This window comes from Mirounga angustirostris, unplaced genomic scaffold (assembly GCF_029215605.1).
Source record: "Mirounga angustirostris isolate CCGP_5_RB_7025 unplaced genomic scaffold, mMirAng1.0.hap1 SCAF_1, whole genome shotgun sequence".
Taxonomy (NCBI): Eukaryota; Metazoa; Chordata; class Mammalia; order Carnivora; family Phocidae; genus Mirounga; species Mirounga angustirostris.
This window is the reverse complement of record NW_026991709.1, coordinates 176,079,545-176,100,405: the sequence shown is the minus strand read 5'-3', so window position 1 is coordinate 176,100,405 and position 20,861 is coordinate 176,079,545. Positions and strand designations below refer to the sequence as shown.

General features: G+C 46.6%; 1 protein-coding gene across 4 annotated transcripts in view; it reads right to left on the bottom strand.

Annotated features, from left to right (window-relative positions):
- Positions 1-20,861, bottom strand: part of PDZRN3 (PDZ domain containing ring finger 3) — a 239,523-nt gene that overhangs the window by 40,694 nt on the left and 177,968 nt on the right. The window contains exon 1 of one of the 4 annotated variants that reach the window (XM_045861959.3): positions 7,532-8,071. The exons of the other annotated variants lie outside the window; for them this stretch is intronic. Coding sequence (XP_045717915.2) covers positions 7,532-7,924 — 393 coding nt within the window. The 5' untranslated portion in view covers positions 7,925-8,071. Of the gene's footprint in view, positions 1-7,531; positions 8,072-20,861 lie in introns of those variants that run through there. 4 annotated transcript variants of the gene reach the window in all.

Genomic DNA, 20,861 nt, shown 5'->3' with positions numbered 1-20,861 from the left:
GGGTGGGGCAGAGGACTCAGTGCTTTAATAGTGCCTCTAGATGCATGTTCCAGTTTGAGAACCAGTGCCCTAGAGGAATGTTGGTGTCTTGAGACTGGTGTAAGAATGCAAGTTACAAATGAGAGTCCATTCCTCTCCCCCACCCCCTTTTTCTATCAAATAGAAAAAAAAAGTGAGAATATCTTTAATGCCCAGTGAGTATGTGAATGGGAGACAAGGTGAGACAGAACTTACTGGCTGGTGGTGTTACACAAAGAGGCTTATTTTGGGGATGATCTGGCACTACTTATTAAGACCTTAAAAAGTGTTTATTCTCTGGCATAACACATCAAAATGTACACTAAGATAGTTACTAAGGACTGGTCAATGGTACTGTTCCATTGACAGGTACAGTTGGACTGTGTCCTACACCCTGAAAATGCTCCGGAAGCAGGGTCTGTAAGTCATGACCTGTCAGCATGGTGATGGCCATCTAGCTCATCATCAGAAGGAGGTCCCTGCTCAACTTGTTTCACCCAGAATTCTGCAAAATAGGATTCATTTGGTTAACAAGGTCTTTCTAAAAACACATTTTCTTTGGGCAGGAGGATTCTGCTTACCATCATTCACATTATCGGGAATTACTTTAATTTCCCATTGACTATTGGAAAGGGAGCATTTATAGGAGTAGGAGGGCATGTGACTTAGGAGGATGCAGGATGATTCTGGAATCTGGGGTGATTGGGAGAGGGACACTGGTTGAATAAAATTGAAGGTTAATTTGTAGAAGATACACAAACACATACACACTTGTGTGTGTATGTGTGTGTATGTCTATATGTGCACATATATCTTTAACAAAGCTTCACTAACCTTCATTTTCCCACTTGTAAACTAGATATTATAGAACTTACTTGAAAAAAGCCCTGCTTCACCAAAATAAAGTGACTTATTTTGTATTCACCAACAGATGGTTATCTTTTGATCTGAATGGCAGTGTCTGAGATAGGAGGAGCCTGTCCTGCTGTCTCTACATCCAAAGGAAGAATGAAGAAAATCTGCCCCAAAGCTTAGGTAACCTAAGAGTCCTCCCTCTCCCAGTATTTTGGGTTTAACTTCGAACAGAGGGACTGAAACTTGAATGAGCACCAAACTCACCCGGAGGCCTTGTTCAACACAGATTGCTGGCGCCATGCACAGAGATTCAGGCTCAGGAGGTCTGGAGTGTGGCTGGAGAATCTGCATTTCTAACAAGTTCCTACAGGATGGCGATGCAGCAGCTCCAAGAGCATACTGTGAGAATGAATGACTTAGAAGAAACTTCTGGAGACTCTTCAACAGTCAGGAAATCTCCCCTTGAGCCCCACTGCCTCTCAAATCAAGATCCTTGTACTCCCACCATTGAACATTGATGCCAATAACTTTCTTCCAACTTCTGCACTATTTCAGCATATTTTTTATTACAAACTGATGGGTATAATAAAATATCTTTGAAAAAAAAATTAGCCTGCCAGGCAGGTGTCCAGTAGACTGGAAAAGGGACCCTTTCCCCAAAGTTAACCAACAGACACATACCACTCAATATGCTCTTGGTGAAGAAATAGGAAAGCAGGTCATTCGAAGTAGACACATTCATGCCTGACTTTTCCCAGCACGGCACTCGCTATTAGGCAGCAGAATCTGATGACATTTCACCAATGTTATGACACCTGCCACACCACTGAAGGTAATGTTGCTAGCAACCTGGCTTTGTGAGCTTTAGAGAGCGGATGCTATGTTCCCTGCTGAATCCCACACTGGGCAGAGAATGCAGGAGGGTTATTTTGGCTCTGGCATGCCTCTGGACCTGCTGATGGTATTCTTCTGTGCCTGCTCTCCCCCACCCCCAATGTAGCCATGACCTCTCCCTGCATTATTAATGAGTGCAAGAGAAGTCATTTATTAAAGCTACATTTTTTCACTGTTCCATATGTTTCTTTCTGCCAGCCACAGCAGGCATGTCACAGGAACGCAGAGAGAGGGACAGTCGTCTCCCCTGGGGCTGTGTACCACCTGCCTCATGGCGATATGCAGCAGTATCTACGGAAGCCATTAGAATCTCGGGACGCGGACTCATTTGTCATTGCTAAAAGCCTTCCCGGACCAAAGTGGGACCTACTTGATACATTCCTCATTCAGAAGTTAATTTGGTAAACATGTCCTGAATAGTTTACTGGTTATGTGTCAGGACCTGGGGGGTCACAGAAAACGAGACAAAGTCTCCACCTTCATGGGGCTGACATTTTTCTGGGGGCTGGGGGTTGGAGACAATAGACAAGTTAATAGTACATGAATTATGATAAGTGCTAGGAAGGAAATAAACTGTGCACAGAGAGGTCAACACGGGGTGGGGGTAGGGGAACCTCTTAGATCAGGGAAGGTCTCTGGGGAGAGGGATATTTGAGCTGAGTCCTCAAGGATGAGTTGGTGAACTGTGTTTCAGAAGGAAAGGAACAGCTAGTCTAAGGTGTGAAGACGGAAGGAGTCAGGTGGGTTCTGGGTGCTGCAAGAAACCTGCAAGGACCAGAGCAGATACATGATGGGCATGTGGCAGGCAGCTCATGGGAGAGGTAAAAAGAGGCCAGACTAAACAGGTCCCTGCAGGCCACAGTTAAGGAGTAGGTTTTATCTTCAGGGCATTGGGGAGCCAATGAGCAGGGAGTGGGAAGCTTGGTACTCGGCATGGGGTTGGTTGGGTAAACATGTTGGTTGAATGAATGAAAAGTAAATGTCTTGTAGCCCCTGTGATCTCCATCGGCACCTTCTTGATCCAAATCACAATCATCTCTTCCAACAGCCCGTTCTGGGTTCCTAACTAGTACCCCTGTTTCTTTTCTTGCTCCTCGTGCCCTACCAACACATACAAAATCTAATGTGTTCAACCGATCACATGCTGAGGCTAAAGGTGGTAACTAGACCTCCCAGGATTTCACAGTGTAACTAAGGAGGCTGAATTAACAGGTTAACACAGAAACGAGGAATAGAATAATGTGCAGAGCATCGAGGGAGGGCTCAGTGCAGGGGTACATCGGTACACAGGGCCTCATGGAGGCTCAGTGCAGGAACGCAGAGGTGCGCAGGGACTCATGGGAACACTCACAAGGGCATCTGAGCTGGGGTGGTGGCAAACTGGCCTCAGTCCTAAGAGGAGAGCAAGAGAACTCCTTTATGGTCATTGAATGCTTTGTACCTAAAGGAGAAATCGGTAGAAAGATGGAGGAGCAAGCCCTGGTTGAACCCTAAGCCCTTCCTTTTCATTGCTTCATCAACATCAAAGTGGTTTACGGTCCAATGTTAGCTGAAGAAAAAAACAAGCCCTAGTGATGGATAAATGCCCACCGTGAAAAAAAGGGACCTTCTCGGCCACAGACAGGTGCCATGTCATTAAGGCAGGAGATGGGCTTTCTTCTTCCACACCTGCTTTACCTCAACTAATTCGGATTATAAAGCTGCTTCTAATAATAAAGCTTTTGGAACTGACAGATTGTTTAAGCAAACACACTCTCATTTGCAAGAAAACTAAACCACGTTCAACATTTCTGTATAGAGGTCAAGTTTATGTTCATCCAATTAACCACCATTAGCTCTGTCCATACTTTATCATACCACGACCTGGCCAAGTCTCAAAATCAACAACTTCAGGGGGCATAAAAGCACAAATGACACGAACCATTCTCAAATGAACCATTCTTAAAACTGCCTGGGAAGTTGATGGGAATGCTGCATCCCTCCTGAACACTTCTCTCCCTGTCCGCCATTCTCCCCTGGCATGAGGGGCTAGGGGCCCTATCTCAAGTCCTCTCATTTGTAAGAGAACAGACCCAGGTACTCCCAAGCTGATGATGGAGAGGCCAAGCAGCATGGGGCCCTGTTTGAGAATGTGGGCTCCATGTCAGCTCCACAAAGGTGAGAATGATTTTTAAAAATTAAGCATTCTATATAATACAGGTCCTCTATTCACGGGTTTTAATAAAAATAATCTATACCATGTAAGAGAAGAATTCAGACTTTGGAATCCCAGCACAGGCATCGCTGCCACCCCCATTTGTAATTCCTTTGTGCCTCAGTTTCTTTATCTCTGAAATGGGGATAGTAGTATTGCCCATCTCTTGGTGCTGCTGTGAGGATCTGATGGAGAAATGCACACTCAGCACAGTGCTGGCACACAGGAAGTGCTCAATAAATAATACGCTGGTTCCTGCAATGAACATCACTGCAATTAATATGTTCTCCTTGCCATCTTGAAAATGTGTATAGACTTAAGTGAATGTATTCATTATTATCATTTCTAGTTTGAAGCCTAAGTCCCAAACAATTGTTTCCTTACGACCTAATCAAGTGAACAAAGGTCACTTCTACAAAAAGCATCCGGTTGACCTTAGGAGAGGCGGAGGGAATGTGTGATACTGTCTTGTGTGTCCTTTTCCCTTCCCTCAGCCTCTGTCTGAAAACTCTCTTCAAAGCATCCACACACTGGCCTTCCCCTTGTCCTGAAAGGACACAGCTAGAGGGATGGCTGATGCTTGGCTGGTGCTGGGGTCCCTGGCACCAAGCCAACCGAGCCACAGACTTCTCCATCCCTGCCAACACTGCTCCCCTACCCCTTCGCCATAACCAGGGGACCAGCTTCAGTTGGGTTCTGGCCACAGCTTTGAAGCTGTCAAGCTCCCTACCCCATCACCCCTGCACATGAGATCTTCTGGCAGTTAATTTGTCCAAGTCGAAGACTGCACCCCTTGACAACCTTGAAGCATCTTCCTCTCCTGCTTCTGTCCTTCCACTTCAGCAGTGCTTCTGAGTAGTCAAAGTCGCCCGAGATGGGGCAGTTTTCCAAAGCAGGAAACAGCTGCTAACTTAAATGTTAACTGTCCCACGGCCACAGGTCCTGTTTCGATGGTCCCCAGGACTCTACAGTTACCATGAAAGCACAAAGACTGCTATGCCTCCGCAGATCTTACACCTCCAGGGTGGGCAGGAGGCTCGTCTTGTACCCTCCTCAAAGTACTCCCACGATCCCCAAATACCGTGGTGTATCCCTTAAGGCATGCTGCAAATCACTGATATGTGTGCACTCCTTGCAGTACCCTCTGGCGGCCAGGCCACTTCCTGTGTTGCTGTTGTTTTTCTAATGTGATGAAAGGTACAATAAGGTATGTATGCAACAAGAGGCAAAGCCATTGTTCTGCATCATTAAGCTCACAGCAGCCCCAAAAAGACATGGTAGGCAGCTTGCCAAAGGCCCTAATGAAGAGCATCTCTTTGAATTATCTCTGGATGAGGAAGGGATAAAGTCTGAGCCCCAGAACATTTGATCCTCTTTGTGTTGCTGTTATGAGGGCTTACTGAAGCCAGACACACTGGACCTTCTGGAACTGTAATTTATGGAAACCTTAATTTCTCTGCTTTTAATAAGGCTTTGCCTAATAAGGAGGAGAATGCAGTTATTAATTCCTGCAAGTGTTTTGTGAATTCCTTTATGCTACGGTTCAGGACTCCCAAAGAATAGGAGAAAGGGGATTTTACTTAGTTGGCACAAGGGTAATGGGTCCGAAAAGTAGTTTGAGTTTCCTGAAAATAAATTTGCATGGCTTCCTAAATTGCTGACAAAGTGTATTCCATATGGAAGTCATTTATCAGCAATTTACTGCATGATGCTTTGGCCAGAAATATTTCCACATAAATTCACCTAGTAAAAACAAACAGAATCCAGGCTCTTTCTTTTGGGGGGCTAAGAGGAAAGAGTCTAAATAATACAGACGAATAAAGCACAAGGTAACATGGATTTGCAGGAGATGGGATGGGGCGACCACATTTTGGAGGGTACCAGTATAATTAAACGCATCTACAACAACGAATGCTCAATATTTCTGTGCACTGATGGTTAAAAGAGAAAAACCCAGTAAGTTATTAAGACTCCGTTTTTATGCACTATATTATATACACAGTAGTGAAAGTCTGTCATACAACCACCCTGGTGATGGTTCTGTTGTTCTGCTTGTTTTGGTCCTGAATGTCTAACTCACTGAGAACTGGGGGGCTCACAGCTCAGTGCACATGATAACCTGGCAGAATGTGGATTACATCACCGTAGGATCACACAAGGGATGGAGGCCAGACCTCCACTGCCAGTGGCACTTTTGCCCAGGCTTCCAATGTGCTCCCAAAGGACAGAAGTCCAGCAGAGTGCGAAGCATGAAGTCATAGGTCAGAAGTGTGTGTCAAACACTGATTTAAGATGCTTGTTTTTGTAAGAGATGTGCGCTCTGTACCAACGGTGGTTGGCGGGAGGGGGAGGGGGGGGCATGACCAAGCCGCAAGAGGTTTGGACATTCTCTACGCTTCAGTGGAGAAAAAAACACACACGCATGCGCACACACACATCTTTTTCTTTAGACAGGGTCACTCTATCATGGGATTGTCCACTGTGCATTGAGCGGCCAATGCACAGAAGCAGCCTTGTTTCACTTCGTCTTTTTAATGCTACGCGCCCTCTGGTGGCTTGTGCAAAAATGGTGCCCAATGGACGGCTAATCAAATTCTTTTTTTAAGCTGTCTGGCTCTTTAGAGAATATATTAATATGCCCCCATTCACTGTGATAAATTAAGGAATAAACATCTTTGTTTTATTACCATAAAGACCTTACTCTGTCATTCTAATTAAAAAAAAAAACCTTTTTAACAGGATTCTAATTTTTTTGATTGCTGAAAAAAAATTGGAAGGAGTTAGAATGACTTAAGGAGAAAACACTTAACTGCCAAGTTAGGTTACCAACAACAGTATGAAAACCTCATAGTTCAGGATAGAACGTGAATATTTAAAAATAAAACACTCAACACAAATGTAAGGTTAGTTATCTGGGTTAATGCCTTAACTATCCCATTTCATCTTGACTGAATTTTCACATTACTCATGATGTAGAAGTTTCGAGAAGTCATCTGCCGTGGATGACAGCACCCAAGATCAAGCCACCTGCTCTTCAAGTTCTTAAAATTTTCACAGGGTGAGGTACAGAAATGGCAAGTGTGAAGCATAAATCTGAACCACATGTCCCAGGACAAGAAGTTGCTGAAAGAATCAAGTCTGTGGTAGACGCTTGTGCTCTACCTAAAGGCGTGCCTCGTAACTATTTGTAAACAGAGACAAAACTGCACAAGCATTAATCATCATCCCCGTCTTCTCTAACTTGTTCAAAGGGTGACCACGCTCTGACCCTTCCTAAGACATTCGCTGACACTCCAGAGAGTGGCCAGTTATAAAGGAGCTTTGTGATGTGACTGCTGGAAACGTACTTTGTGACTGTCAACATCTATTTAGATATTCAAATACAGGCACCTAAGTGCCACTGTGAGGGAAAGCAAGTAAGAGATTTAACAGAGAATGTACTGAAAAGTCAGAAAAGCTGTCTCATTCAGAACACAGATACACCCCAGATCCCCAATTCCTTCCCGAGAAGTTACAACTCTGCCAGGTAAGTGCCAGTCCACTCCCACAGAATAAAATGCAACGCGTTACCTGACAAACTTCATAGAGCAATTTGTACTGCTCCTCTTGCTTCTGCAGGCTGCACAAACTGCATCCCATGTTTAGAGAAACGTCAAAGGAAGGCTTCAGTACTCGCCAGCACCCGGGAAAAGCAGCGTCCTGCGTGCGGGCATGAAGGTATCGTCGGAGAGCCTCAGGTGCATCGGGCGGCTGCCACACTTCACATTGGCGTTGCTCTCTAAGGCTGCAAACAACTCTCTCCCCTTCCACGTTTCCCCTCCTTCCCTCGCAGCATGCACACACACACACACACAGACACACGCGCACGCACACACACACACACACACACACCACTCCCTCCTCTGAGGGACTCTGGCAGCTGGATTGTGGTCCAATGCACACGCTATATATACTGCTGCTCATGCATATTAATCAGCTCTCATTGACTATTCATAACAGACAATGATACAGAAGCTATAATTGCCAACTATGACAGTTGAAATTTCTCTAATTAACAAGCAAGTGCTCCAGTGGTAGGGAATAATAAAAGACAGTAACAATTTTGTAAGCCGTTTTCTGGCAGTTACAAATAAACATGACTGCGTTTTTAGCAAGGTCTCTTAGGATAATCCCTAATGCATTTAAGCTAAGTAGAAATTCATTTTTAAATATATCATAAAATTTTTGATGATATAAAATGTATTTAATGCTGCAGATAATGATGGCATATAAATGAGTTTTATGGAATGCACATGTTTTGAATATTATTCATATAATATTTAGTGCTTTACCAAGTTGCAGGAAAAATGTGCCACATATGAATAAAATATAAAAATTTAAATTGCAAGATCTACGTGTGTGTATGCAAAGTAACCACGGGGTTGTAAGGAGACAGGCTACCCTAAAGGTGAGCAAGCAGATAATCACTGCTAAAGTACATTTTCAGTTCCCAAAGCAGAAAGTTATTTCTTAAAGGGCTGCCCAGCTAACTGGAAGGAAGAGAAGCAACCAGCTTTGTGCCATCTCTATAGCTATGCAGATGTTACGGATATCTCAGAGACCATGCCACTGAGCTACTTGTCACTGGCTACTACAGATACGGATTTGATATTCCACAGCTGCCTAGACTCACATAGCTCTGCTCCATGCTATGTGTCAAGAAAGCAGGGAGTTGCGATGATACATGGAAGGTGAGCACCCAGAGCATTTAAGAATTTTTATCCTTGCTGCCTTGCCTCTTGTCTCCCTTCATTCAGCCTCTGAACCAGTAGGTTTGATGGCTTTAAAAACAAAACTTTTTTTTTTCAAATCATCACCCCACCGCCTAAATGAAATGCACAGGTACTATTGTTTCAAAGCAAATCACTCATGTTTAAAATTCTCACAACTGCTTCCAAACCTTCACCCCCGCCCCCCCGCCTCGATATTTATAAAGGTTGAACTGTCTCTCAGGAGGACTCCCACGTCTTGCCAAGAGGCATAACAGGGCCTGAAGAATAATGCTCCCTTTCTCTGGGAGCCCAGACACACCTGTGATGTGAGTAAACCTGTAAATAAAATCCCACTTGGGCTGGTGGCCAGCAGATACATCTGGTCCCATTTCTCAGACCCAGAAGATGAGGCATGGCAACTTGTCACAGATCAGCTCATAGCCCTGGCTTGCTGGGGGGGTGGGGGGAGGAAGGGAACCTTCATCTGAGACCCACACCTGGTGTCCCTACCATGGCTAGAGCAGAGAGCGGAGGCATACCACCAGGGAAAAGAAGCCACAGGTGGGGCTGGGCAGTGGTAGTGACCTCTGACTTGCCCTGATGCTGGGAAGGGCCCTATGGATCCCTCAGCAGGTTATTGGGAGTTTGGTTTCCTGATCTCTAATTAGCTATAAAACTACCTACCTTGCAGAGTTTTGTTGCAACCATGTGAGAAAACACAAGATGTCAAGCCAAAACCAGAGGTCATGCTTGTTCACAGCCCTCATCCCCAGAGCCTTCCCTCTCTCTGTAGGTCTGCTCTCTTTGATTCCAAGTAAGATTTCAATTTTGTCCACTTCTGTTTATCATCCCTGGCGCACCATCCACTCCACCTGGATGACATCAAGAGCCTCCTGAAGCACTTTCTGCTTCCTCTCTTGCCCACCCATGGGCTCCCCACTCTACAAGGTTGCCAGGTCCACCTTTATAAAGCAGAAACAGGATCACTTCTTTCGCTTGCTTGAAAACCCCGCAATGACTTCTCGTCGCACTTGGATTAAAATCACATTCTTCACCGGGCCTCCAATGCCCTAGAAAATCCTGTCCTTGCCCATCAGTTTCTCTATACCATCATCTACCGGGGCTCTGGTCTCACCCTACCCCCACTGAGCCGTGTCCTTCCTCAGGATTCCCTCCACCAGAATGTCCCTCCCTCCTCCCTTCTCCTTCCTATCTACCCAGCAACCCCGTCTCAGCTCAGATGAAGTCTCGTTAGAGAAGCCTTTGCTGGGCACCTTGTGTGAATCTATTTCTCAATCCTCCAAATGACTGTGTGGTATCATCCCATTCATTTCCTCTGTCTTCCTGATCATTTATGCTTGTTTGTTACTCATGGTCTCCTTAAACAAGGACATTGGCTTCCCAGGGGGGCAGGGAACTGTGTCTGCATTGCCCTGCGTGGGCCAGCCCTGTGAAGGTGCTGGGGAAACACACGTCCTCCAGTTGAATGAAGAGGTGAAGGCTGATGTCTCACAGACTCATACCCTACAGTGCGAACTGGAAGTACCATATACGGAGGACAACGGTGTGCTTGGTTTTCCTCCCCCAACGTTGTGGGCTTATAGATGATTTTTTGGTAAGGTCTTGCGTTTTACACTAGCTTATATTCATATTTTTCTTGCACATCCACAGATAAATGTAGAAATGGGCTCCTGCTAAAGGAATAGGGAACTTAGGCAAATCCCTTTGGTCTTTGTTAGAGAACTTTCAAATCTCATTTGCAAGCCAGGAGAGTTTTACCACATACTGCCTTGTACTTGAGAAAAGTTCCTCCAACTTTTGGGTCTTAGGAGTCCCCCACACTCTTAAAAAATTATTGAGAAAGCTGAAGGGCTGCTTTTTATTTGGGCTATACCGATCGATGTTGATCATGTTAGAAACAGTCAGAAATACGAAAATATTTATTCCTTCATTCATTTAAAATAGCAATAACAAACCCACTACATATTAACATAAATAACATTTTTATGAAACATTACCGTATTTTCCAAAACAACAAGAATTTTTTGGGAAGAATGGCATTGTTTTACATTTTCACAAAGCCCTCTATGTCTAGCTTAATTGAAGACAGCTGGCCTTTTGCTTCTGCACTCAATCATTTTTGTTATGTGATAGAGGGACTTCTAGAAAACTCTACTGCACTGTACATTCATAAAAGAACGAGAGCAATAGAAAAAAATAACATCTTGATGTTTTTATGGACATAGCTTTGACATCACAGACTCCCTGAAACAGTGCTGAGGACCCCCTGCCCCCACTCCAGGTGCCTGGGTGACATGCTGAGAATCGCTGCTTTAGGAGGACACGTCCGTGAGCTAGGAGTCTAAGACCCTCATGCTTGGGGGTGGGGAGAAGAGTGGAGAGGATACTAATTCAAATTCAACTCATGGTTGGTTTTCCACTCTTATGATTACATATTATTTGGACTCAAGAATGAAAAACCCTCGTACCCATTTTGCCTAAAACAAGACTTACCGAACTGATGATCTGCCTTAAAAATACCCTTTCCTCTGTAAAATCATCTAGTACCCCTAGAATAGTTGCATTTTCAAAATGCTGCTTTCACAGAGTAAGAAACACAACTGTGCCAAAGGAGGTCCACCTGTACGATGATACACACCAAGGCATTTAATGCTGCCGATCCACGGGGCACAGATCTTAGGGACAGGAAGTCATTCACAATAGAACTGTTTTTGAGAGAACAGCTGTCCCAGGAAAAATGAAAAGCTATGGGCCACACAAAGACACGCATTGTCTGATGAAAATGCTGAATGTCCTTTTCAAGTTAGTAATTGCATCATCGGAAAGTGCCTAATAAGCTCACGAGAGCACACAGCACGCCTCTTGGATGCTCTGTACTATCAGGCACCTCCTCTTCCTGCCTTCATGGTAATGAAAAATACAGTGCAAATAAGGGTCACCGAGGAACACGCAGAGAGAGACAGATAGAAGAGGCACGTACAGTAACGGCTGAAGGTGCCCAGCGAAGAGCCTTTATCATCATTCTTTGAACTTCCTTAAGTCATCGGGGATGTCGCAAGAGTCAGCAGATGGAGACAAGAACTTACGTTCACTTAATTGTGGAAACATCTATCTATAATTCAAGCATATTATTCTAGCACACACACTGGGGTGCCCATTTGTCTGATACCTGTCATCTGACCTTCCTGTTGTTCCCCATGTACGAGGAACATGGGGGTCATCAAACTACAGACGCTTGAAAGGTATGTTCTTCTGGGAAGAGCGATGACAAAAAAGAGGTGGGGATGATGGAGCCAAATTCATGCTGAGAACTGGAGTCTCATCGGGGCCCAGCACCGATGAGTTGCGGAATCTATCCCACCTCCCTCCAGTCTCTGAGAGACCTGCCCACTGGCTCTGCTTTTCCTTAAGTGCTTTTCAGCGTTTTTCAGGATCTCGGATTCATTAACTTGTTTCTTCCTGGTTTGAATCCCACTCTCATTTCAAGTCCTACTGTACCATGCGGCTAGAATCATTCTGCACACGTACACACCCACATGGCTGATAAACCATCGCCCTCAAGGCACAGTCCAAGCTCCCAAGCTCGTGGACCTGACCCCTCCTGCAGTGCCCTCTATTGTCCAGCAGCACTTCCTGCATTAGGGTCCTTCACCCTCATGTCCGTACACATGGTGGGCCCTCGGCGTGCACCACCCAACTCCGCGATCTTCGGTGTGCCCCTTAAGTCTCCCCACTGCTGCCCCTGGCAACAAGGACTGCTCTTCTGCTACCTCCTTTCTGGCACGCTTCACACTGTGTGGTCCTTCTGTGTTTCCATCACTCCTTTCCTCACTGGAGAGGGCAGTGGAGAAGACCAGGCCGAATTCAGCTATGGAGGACCACCCCTACCCCCCCAACCCCAGATGCTCAAGAAATCTCTCGTGAATAAATTCGGCATCTGATATTCACAGAGTGCTCACGCACTATGAGGCACTTTCCTGAGTTCTGAGAACACAACAGTGACCAAAATGGACATAGAGTCCAACGCTCACAAGAAGATCAAGGCCGTACACCTGGGAAAAGCACTTTTTATGCCTGCTACGGTCTGGATATTTGTGTTCCCTCCCACATTAATCCGGTGACATCCTAATGTCCAGTGTGATGGTCTTAGGAGGTCGGGCCCTTCGGAAGTGCTTAGGTGATGAGGGTAGAGCCCTCATGAATGGGATCAGTGTTCTTATAAAAGAGACCCCACAGAGCTTCTCGTCCTTTCTGCAGTGTGATAATACAGCGAAATCTGTGACTTGGAAGCAAGCCCTCACCCAAGCACACTGGCACCCTGATCTAGGACTTCCAGCCTTCAGAGCTATGAGCAATTTCCGCTGATTATAAGCCACCGAACTTTGTTAAGCAGCCCAAGGGGACTGAGATACTACCTTTCTGCAGGGCAAAAATTGCTCCTACAAGCCTTCCATCCTAGTCATGGCCAGAGATTCAAATCACAATCTGTTGAGGAAACGGTTTAGTAACTTCTAGTTAACCTTCACCTTAGTTAGGGTGACCCTTCAATGGCCTGTCTGAACCATATTTAGTGAGTTCTCGAACTAATTCTTGAACAAGGAGTAAGAACTGCTGGAAAGCCAAGGGTGGATGAAAATCATATCATCACTGTGAAGAGAAAAAGCAACTGCCCCAAGATGGCAGAACACACGAACGTCACATGAGTTGAAAAAAACCTATCATAGCAGCTTTGAGTGTTTTGTTTCTGAAGAGGTATAGAAGTTCAGAATATCTGCTCAGGACCTCAACTCTTATTTTTATACACGAAAGGATGTTTTTCCTTTTGACCGAGGTGCTACTGTCCTGACAGCATGTCCTCTGGGCTCCAGGTTCCCGATGAACACCCTGGCTACCTGAGACCCATAGCTTGTTGTTTTCACTTGAAGCAATTGGGAGCAAAGGCACACACTGAGCCCCGGGAGGGGCGGCAGGGAGAGATGGGTGAGGGCAGCAGATGCCCTCCCGCCACAGCTGTCCTTCAAATGCCACCCAGGCAAATGAGCATCAGGCTCCAAGGGTTGCCTGATGAACCACAAAACTGCTGGACAAGAATGCAGCCAGAGCTACAGGGATCAGCCATGGGGCGGCAGAAACACGAGGATTTTTGGTGAAAGCAGCCAGTGGGGAAGAGCTCCAAGGGGCCTCAAATTCCAACAGAAAATTCAGGTTTTCTGACGGGCTTAAAGCCTGGGGGATGCCCCTGTAGATGCTTTTATTCCTCGAAGGCCCCAAAGCACGTTGTGTTTGGGGTGGTGCCAGTGCGTCTTATTGTTACTGGTAGTAAGTGTGTGCCTCTGTTTCCCCAATTATATTTGAGATTCCTGGAGGGCGGATTCCTGAGTGAGTCATCTCTAGGACCCCTGAAATGCCTAGAGCAACATCCAAACCCTCTCCAAATGCATGTGAGTTCCTCCCAGAGAAGAGGGAGCACATCCATTGGCCCTGGCTCAGGGAGCCAAGTGGGGAAGGGAGGCTAACAGGTCAACTCAGTCCAATCGAGAATAACTCACAGGTTGTAGGAAGGAAATTCACAGTCTCCTGGGACTTTGGTTTCCCCACCTTATAGTGTGGCACCCACCCCGCAAGCCAGGGCTGTGGAGGGAGGACTTAGTAGAGAGAAGGCCTATGAACGTTCTCAGAACACAGCTGTGAGTGTGCAACCAACCAAAAGGAAAGTGACACATCAAGGGACCCAAAGCCCTTCCAGCATGTTGTAGTGCAGGGGCGGTAAACTTTTACCATAAAAGGCCAGACCGTAAATAGTTTACATTTTGTGGGCCAAATCAAGAATACTATGTAGGAACTTACGTCAACAACCATTTCATGATTTTATTATTTTTTTCAAGATTTATTTATTTATTTTAATGAATGAGAGAGAGAGAGAGAGAGAGAGAGGAGGGGAGGAGCAGAGGGGGAGAATCTTTCAAGCAGACTCCCTGCTGAGAGTGGAGCCCAACATGAGGCTTGATCTCCTGACTCATAAGATCATGACCTGAGCTGAAACCAAGAGTCAGACGCTTAACTGACTGCGCCACCCAGGTGCCTCTAGAACAACCATTTTATAAAATGCAGAAAACATTCTTCATATGCAGGCCGTGTATAAACAGGCTATGGGCTGGATTTGGCCTGTGAACCAAAATTTGCCAACCAGACTATGACAGAGTGAACCAAGAGTTCTCTGATACAGACAGGATGATGAGGCAGCGCTCACTCTTCTCCCCATGTCACGCAGGAGAAGACGGAGGGCAGGCAGGCAGAATGGCTGACCCAAGAGCCCATGGCCAGTAACACTGGGGATGAGATCCGGATTCAGACTGTGTAACCCCAGAGCCCACGATCTGCTGTGCGTCCGTTTGCTTCCCACAGCCTCACATGTTCGTTAGGAACACTGGTGCATGCAGAGAGGCTCTAAAGGCTGGGTCCCTGCTTGGAAGTGGCAGGAGCTGCTATAGAAAAAAATCTAAGCAACACAATGTACTCGTGATGATCCTGATCAGCACACAGCCTCTGTAAGTACTTGGCCTGCCGAAGAGGACAAGGCAGGCCTTGCTGCAACTGTGATGTGTTCGTATCTCATGCTGGATGGTATTTTTCCTTTTTGATATTTACAACCACCCAGCAGCCTGACCCCAGGGGATGTGAAATGTGTCAGGTCCTCCCCGAGCCACTGTGCCCACGTACATGTGACGGACCCCTCAAAGGCTACATTCTGAATGGCACGAAGGGGTGACGAGTTTTGGAGCTCTGTGACCCTGGCCAGGCTCCCAGCAATCCTGAGGGTTATCTGAGGCCTGCCGGGAACCACGTGGGTCTGTTCCAACCACTGGACGTGGGATTCCTGACAGCAGGAAAGAAGATTCCAGGCCTGGAGTCAGGGAGGAGGGACGGAAGAGAAGGAGACATGACAAAGACAGATGTGTGAACACAGAGGCTGAGGAGAAGAGAAGTTAACTGGAGAGGGCGCCAGGCCAGGATTTGGGGGAATTAAGATGGGGGCAAGCACATCCTTCAAAGTCCTGATGGCTTAAGCCAGGCTTAACTGTGTGGAGCCTGAACTCAGATGACAGAGAAGGAAAGCAAGTGACGGGACCAAATAGCCAAGATGAAGGACACTCAGCAAGAGGAAAGGGGGAGAGATTTGGAACTCGGGCTAAGGGACACACGAAAAGGACACCGACTTTGTGACTGTGGATTCAGAGAAATGACCAGAATAGCAGGTCAGAAAAAATGTACATAAAGGGACAACTGAATTTGACAAAACCTGGGATGGACAAAGGAGGAGACAGGACTTTATCTCATTACATCAGAGGTCACAGACTTGTGCTGGACCAGTGCAGCATCTTCAGAGTTTTGGATTAGGTGCTGAGTAAAAACACAATCAGGAACTCTCACCTAAAATGTGTATTTTGTGGGCATCTTCTGATAAATCACCCAAAACTGACACATGTGCGGCAAACAGGGGCAGAGTAAAGACTGTCCCCTTGAGATGGGGGTGGGGGTCTGTGGTCCCCACCTCCGTCCCAGGCCTCCTCACTGGCTGGTTTCTGCTGGAGTACACCAAGGCGCCCAGGGCCCTGCGGTGTTGGTAATCTATGAAGATAGAAAGCGTAAGAGTGTCGGTGGGAGACCTCCGCAGGAGCCTGCAGGCCGGGCTGCTTGGTGGCCTGCCTCCCTCCTCCACCCACACGGTGTCCTGTGAGCTCACTCGGGAGGGGGCGTGGGAACCAGGCTGCTCCCAGCTCAGCAGCTCTGGCCAGCGGAGGTAGGAGGAAATCAGCAGCCGGAGGCAGTGCCACGGGTGGAAAGAAAAGCCTCGCTTCAGACCTACCACCTACTGATTCACACCTTCTTCATACCTGCCTGCGATGAGCCAGACACTGCTGTTTAGTGATAAACAGGGAACATAAAATCCCAGTCCTCACGGAATAGCTGCCCTGCGTCTGACTTACCACTGCTCTCGCTAGGTTCACCGATGGCTTCCCACCGGGTCAAACTCCAACAATCCTGTAGGCCTTGGCCTAGGTAACTTTTCTGCAGCAACCTTCCACTGGAGTAGGGGGAATCTTTCCATTTCTATACTGGTACATGCCCAATTTCCAGCCACAGGGAATCACCCTTTTTGATGTTTGGCCTCAACACCATAAACTTCGTATTTTTCTTTAAAGCTACTCACTCGGTTTTATTTAAATAAATGTATTTTTGAAAAAAACTTTTTACCTCCTGTAAATGGGAAACCACGATCACCTACGCTATATAAAAATGACTATATTTAATCATGAATGTAAAAAGAGAAAAAGGGGTCCATTCCCATACCACACGAAGATTATGCGCCACCACGTTTAACATGTTTTTGGAATGAACGTCTGACTTGGCATTGAATTTCAGCCCCGTCATGACCTTTCCCATGCCTGTTTTGTCAGACTTCCCTGTCTCCCCCTCCACTGTGCTTTCACTGAGTCTATTAGCTCTAAGTAGGATACCCTCTGCATACTCGGCTTCTCCCAGTTTGAACTCCAAGCTTTTAAATCCCATTCATACTAAAGCCAAGCCCAACTTGACCCTCAAAATGCACCTCTAGATCCTAGGTGCTCTGTACAGCACCTGCTGCCATCTGGTATGTGCTGGTTTCTCGGGGGCATGTCTTTCAGTCTTCCGAACCATTTAAACTGGCGAATGCTACACTAAGTGTTGGGGACAGGATGGTGACTGTGACCAGCTCCTTCCTCCTCTGGGAAAAGCTACAAGTTCCTGAAGACAGAAACCCCAGTGTTTTATGACTAATAAATGGCTTCGTTACAGTGATTCATTAATAAGCAATGTTTACCAAGCATCTGAACCACACATCCTGCCCTCTGAGGGGACACAGAAAAATTGTAAAACCTTGACTTTATACCCAGATTGCTGACAACCCCTCTGGAAGATAAGACTGAACTATAAAGGGGGAAAGGGGAGGTCTGGGCTGCAGAGAGCAGAGGTTGAGGACAAAGGGGACCACTGCTCCTAATGACCCCCACGAGATAATTACAACAAACCTCCCTGGGGCCATGCTTCTGGGTCTGCTGTAATTAAGACAGCCTCTGTGAAGGAGGCGGGGTTTGAGCTGGCTGTTGCAAGAAGGAGGGAATTTGGATGTGGGAATAACAATCCAGGTGGAGTAATGCGTGTGAAACAGCGTGAGGGAGAACTTGCTAGTGGCAGATGGAGCTGGGTGCCTGGCCATGGTGGGAAGTCCAGAGGGATGGTGGTCTCGAGGGCAAATAAATGGTGGGACAGAAGCCATGTCCAAGGGAGTGGTCTGGGACTGACGTGTTTGTTGGCGTGAAGGTGGGAAAGTATAAAATGGCGAGAGGGTGACACAGGGTAGAGGCAGGAAATAGTAAGAAAGAGCCCAGATCCGAATTCAGAACTGGGTGTCCTAACGGGCAAATTACTTGGTCCTTTTTTTGGTGGATGCCAGGTTGGACTACTGCCAAAAGTGGGTTGGGGAAACACAGCTTCTCTGTTTCAGCCTTGGCCGGACTCTAGGATTTAGGACACATCCCTGCCATAGATTTTTTTTTTCCCGACAGCCCGTAATTGAGCCAGAGGCTCCTGGACTGTTCCTGTCTGAAGGAATTTGCGATAAAGGAAAAGCACAAGCTGGATGGATGACTTGGGCACTAACAAGAAGCTAATTCACTATTTTAAAATCACTCAAGATAAACAAGTAGTGACGGAGAGACGTATATGAGGAAAAACAACAACACGGTGAAGTGGGGCTTCATAATTCACTTGTACCACTAAGGTTGCGTACTACCAAGTCTGACATTGCTTATCAAGCTTCCATCCTGGATTTACTTTCGATAGAAAACAGCACTTCAGAGAATAAGTAAGCAACACTATTATGACCAATGGCTCGTTTTAAGAGAAAAATGCTCTCACAAATGGCAATACTAATTTTTTTAACATTCTCTGGGAAAACAGAACAACTTGATATACTTGAGAACTGGGTAAACACTACTGACATTGTACTTCATCTTTAAAACTGATATATGTGAGTCCAAAAGCTAATGAAGTTGCCTCTAATACAAATGGGGGGGGGTAGTAAAACACTAGATCATAGGCCACACTCATCCGCTTTGGATTCTAGTCTTATGGGCAGAGCCCAAGGGCAGAGAAAATTGAAGTGATTTAAAATAGTCTCTGATAGGATATATCTGATGTGAGTGGGCTTACTGAGGCGAAACAGTAATATCAGAGAGATACCAAGGTGTAGAACCCGTTAATGGGCATCCAAATGTTTGGATGCCTGGGACCACCACATCTTTCATCTACTGTCAGGTAGGCAGAGCTACGCTGGGAAGATCAACGAGAGAGCCGGTAAATGGGTGTTCTGAAACCACGATTTATTTTACAGCATGAACCCGGGAGCACTAACGGCATCTTCTTTCACTCTCTACCTTCCACCCCACAGGGGTCCCCGTCAGCACTCCCGAGTTCTGCCCATCTTCTTTCTGAGTCCTTCTACCATGACCTACACCTCAGGGCATTTCGTTATAGGAAAAGAAGCAAATACACCGTAATGGAGACAGAGCGTGTTCCTTCACAGCTCTGCCTGAGCAAGCCATACCACAGTCCCCTTTACCTGTCACGCATGCTGACCTATTTATTAATTGTACCATGAACACTAGAGACTGCTAGTTCTCTGCCACCTGGGGGCTCATGGACCAGTAAAGTTATCAAGGGGAGAACTGCCTGATGAACACAGTGGTCAAATATATGCCCTGTCTTGTAAGGACCTTTAAACTAATTGGTTAGTATCTTAATTGGAAAAAAAATCCCCAGAGAATTACTGGACATAATCTAAGAATTGACAAAACAGAGTAAATTTCTGTTGATGAGGTACTCACTACACAGTCCCGTTTGGCTCTCTGTAGCTGCGTCCTCTGTAGGGATGTGCTCTTTGAAGGTATGGCCGGTACAGACACTGACATACGTGCCCGTCAAGTTCGAGAAGATCAGGCCACCAGGCTGCTCCTGGTGACAGCAAAGTCCCCTGCCTGGAGGAACAATGGCTAACCAGGGTGCACGGAACGATGGAGAAGTAAGTGCCGTTCCTTCTTTAAAATACCAAAACGTACTGCGGCAAGCCAGTCCTCTTCACTTGTGTCCTCCACGTCTCCCATGGCCACGATGCTGGCGGGGCGGACTCCCAGTTCCTGCCTCTCCCACTTCCTTTATTCCCAGCTCTCTCATGCCAGTCCGAACACAGGACAGAAGGATTCCTGACTGGTTCAGACGGACACCGGCTAAACCGTCACTGTTTCTAGGAACCTCATGAAAATACACGAATCTATGCAATCCATGTGTCTGTCTCCCTGTTAACTCCCCACCCCCAAGTTAGCCGTGCTGGTGAAGAAACAAACTCTGTGCACATTCTTCCTCTCTCCCCTCCTCTTGTTCGGCTCCTCCAGTTTCTACAGGGAATGGAGGCCTCTCTCCCTCCGAACTCAGGTTCTCTAGACTCACAGCGATGGTCTCCCCGACTAGAAACCCTCCCACTCTGCTGTCCAACCCAGCCCTTTTCCCGAAACCACCGGACCTACAGACTCTCGCATCTGCAGGCCCCCAACCTCCTCCTTCTCCTGCTGTTCACCGCCACACTTCTTGACAGAGGAGTCTATGAGGAGGTACCTCCTCTTCTTTCTCACCTCAACACCATGTGATCTGGTTTGCCCTCACGGCCCGTCCCTCCTGCAGACAAACACACTCTACTGAAACCATCTCATCTAGGGTCACAAGGACCTCTCGAATGTCATAACCAAGAGCCTTCTGTAAGTCCTCGATTCAACCTATCTAAGCAGGAGGACCCAGAGACCCGTGGCCCAAGCTTTACCTCTACCAACTTGGGAGAAAATGAAGTTGCAGGCCAAAAAAGACTGGGGGCCTTGCGGCCAAGGTCACCCAGCCACTCACTGGCAGAACTGGGATGTGAGCCCAGCTTTCTGGCCACTGTGTTAATGCTTTTTTTTTTTTTCCCCTAAATGCCCCCACTGGTCTTGCTCTCCCTGTAAGGTCTGACCCTGGTAACCATCTTGTCCTTTTTAACT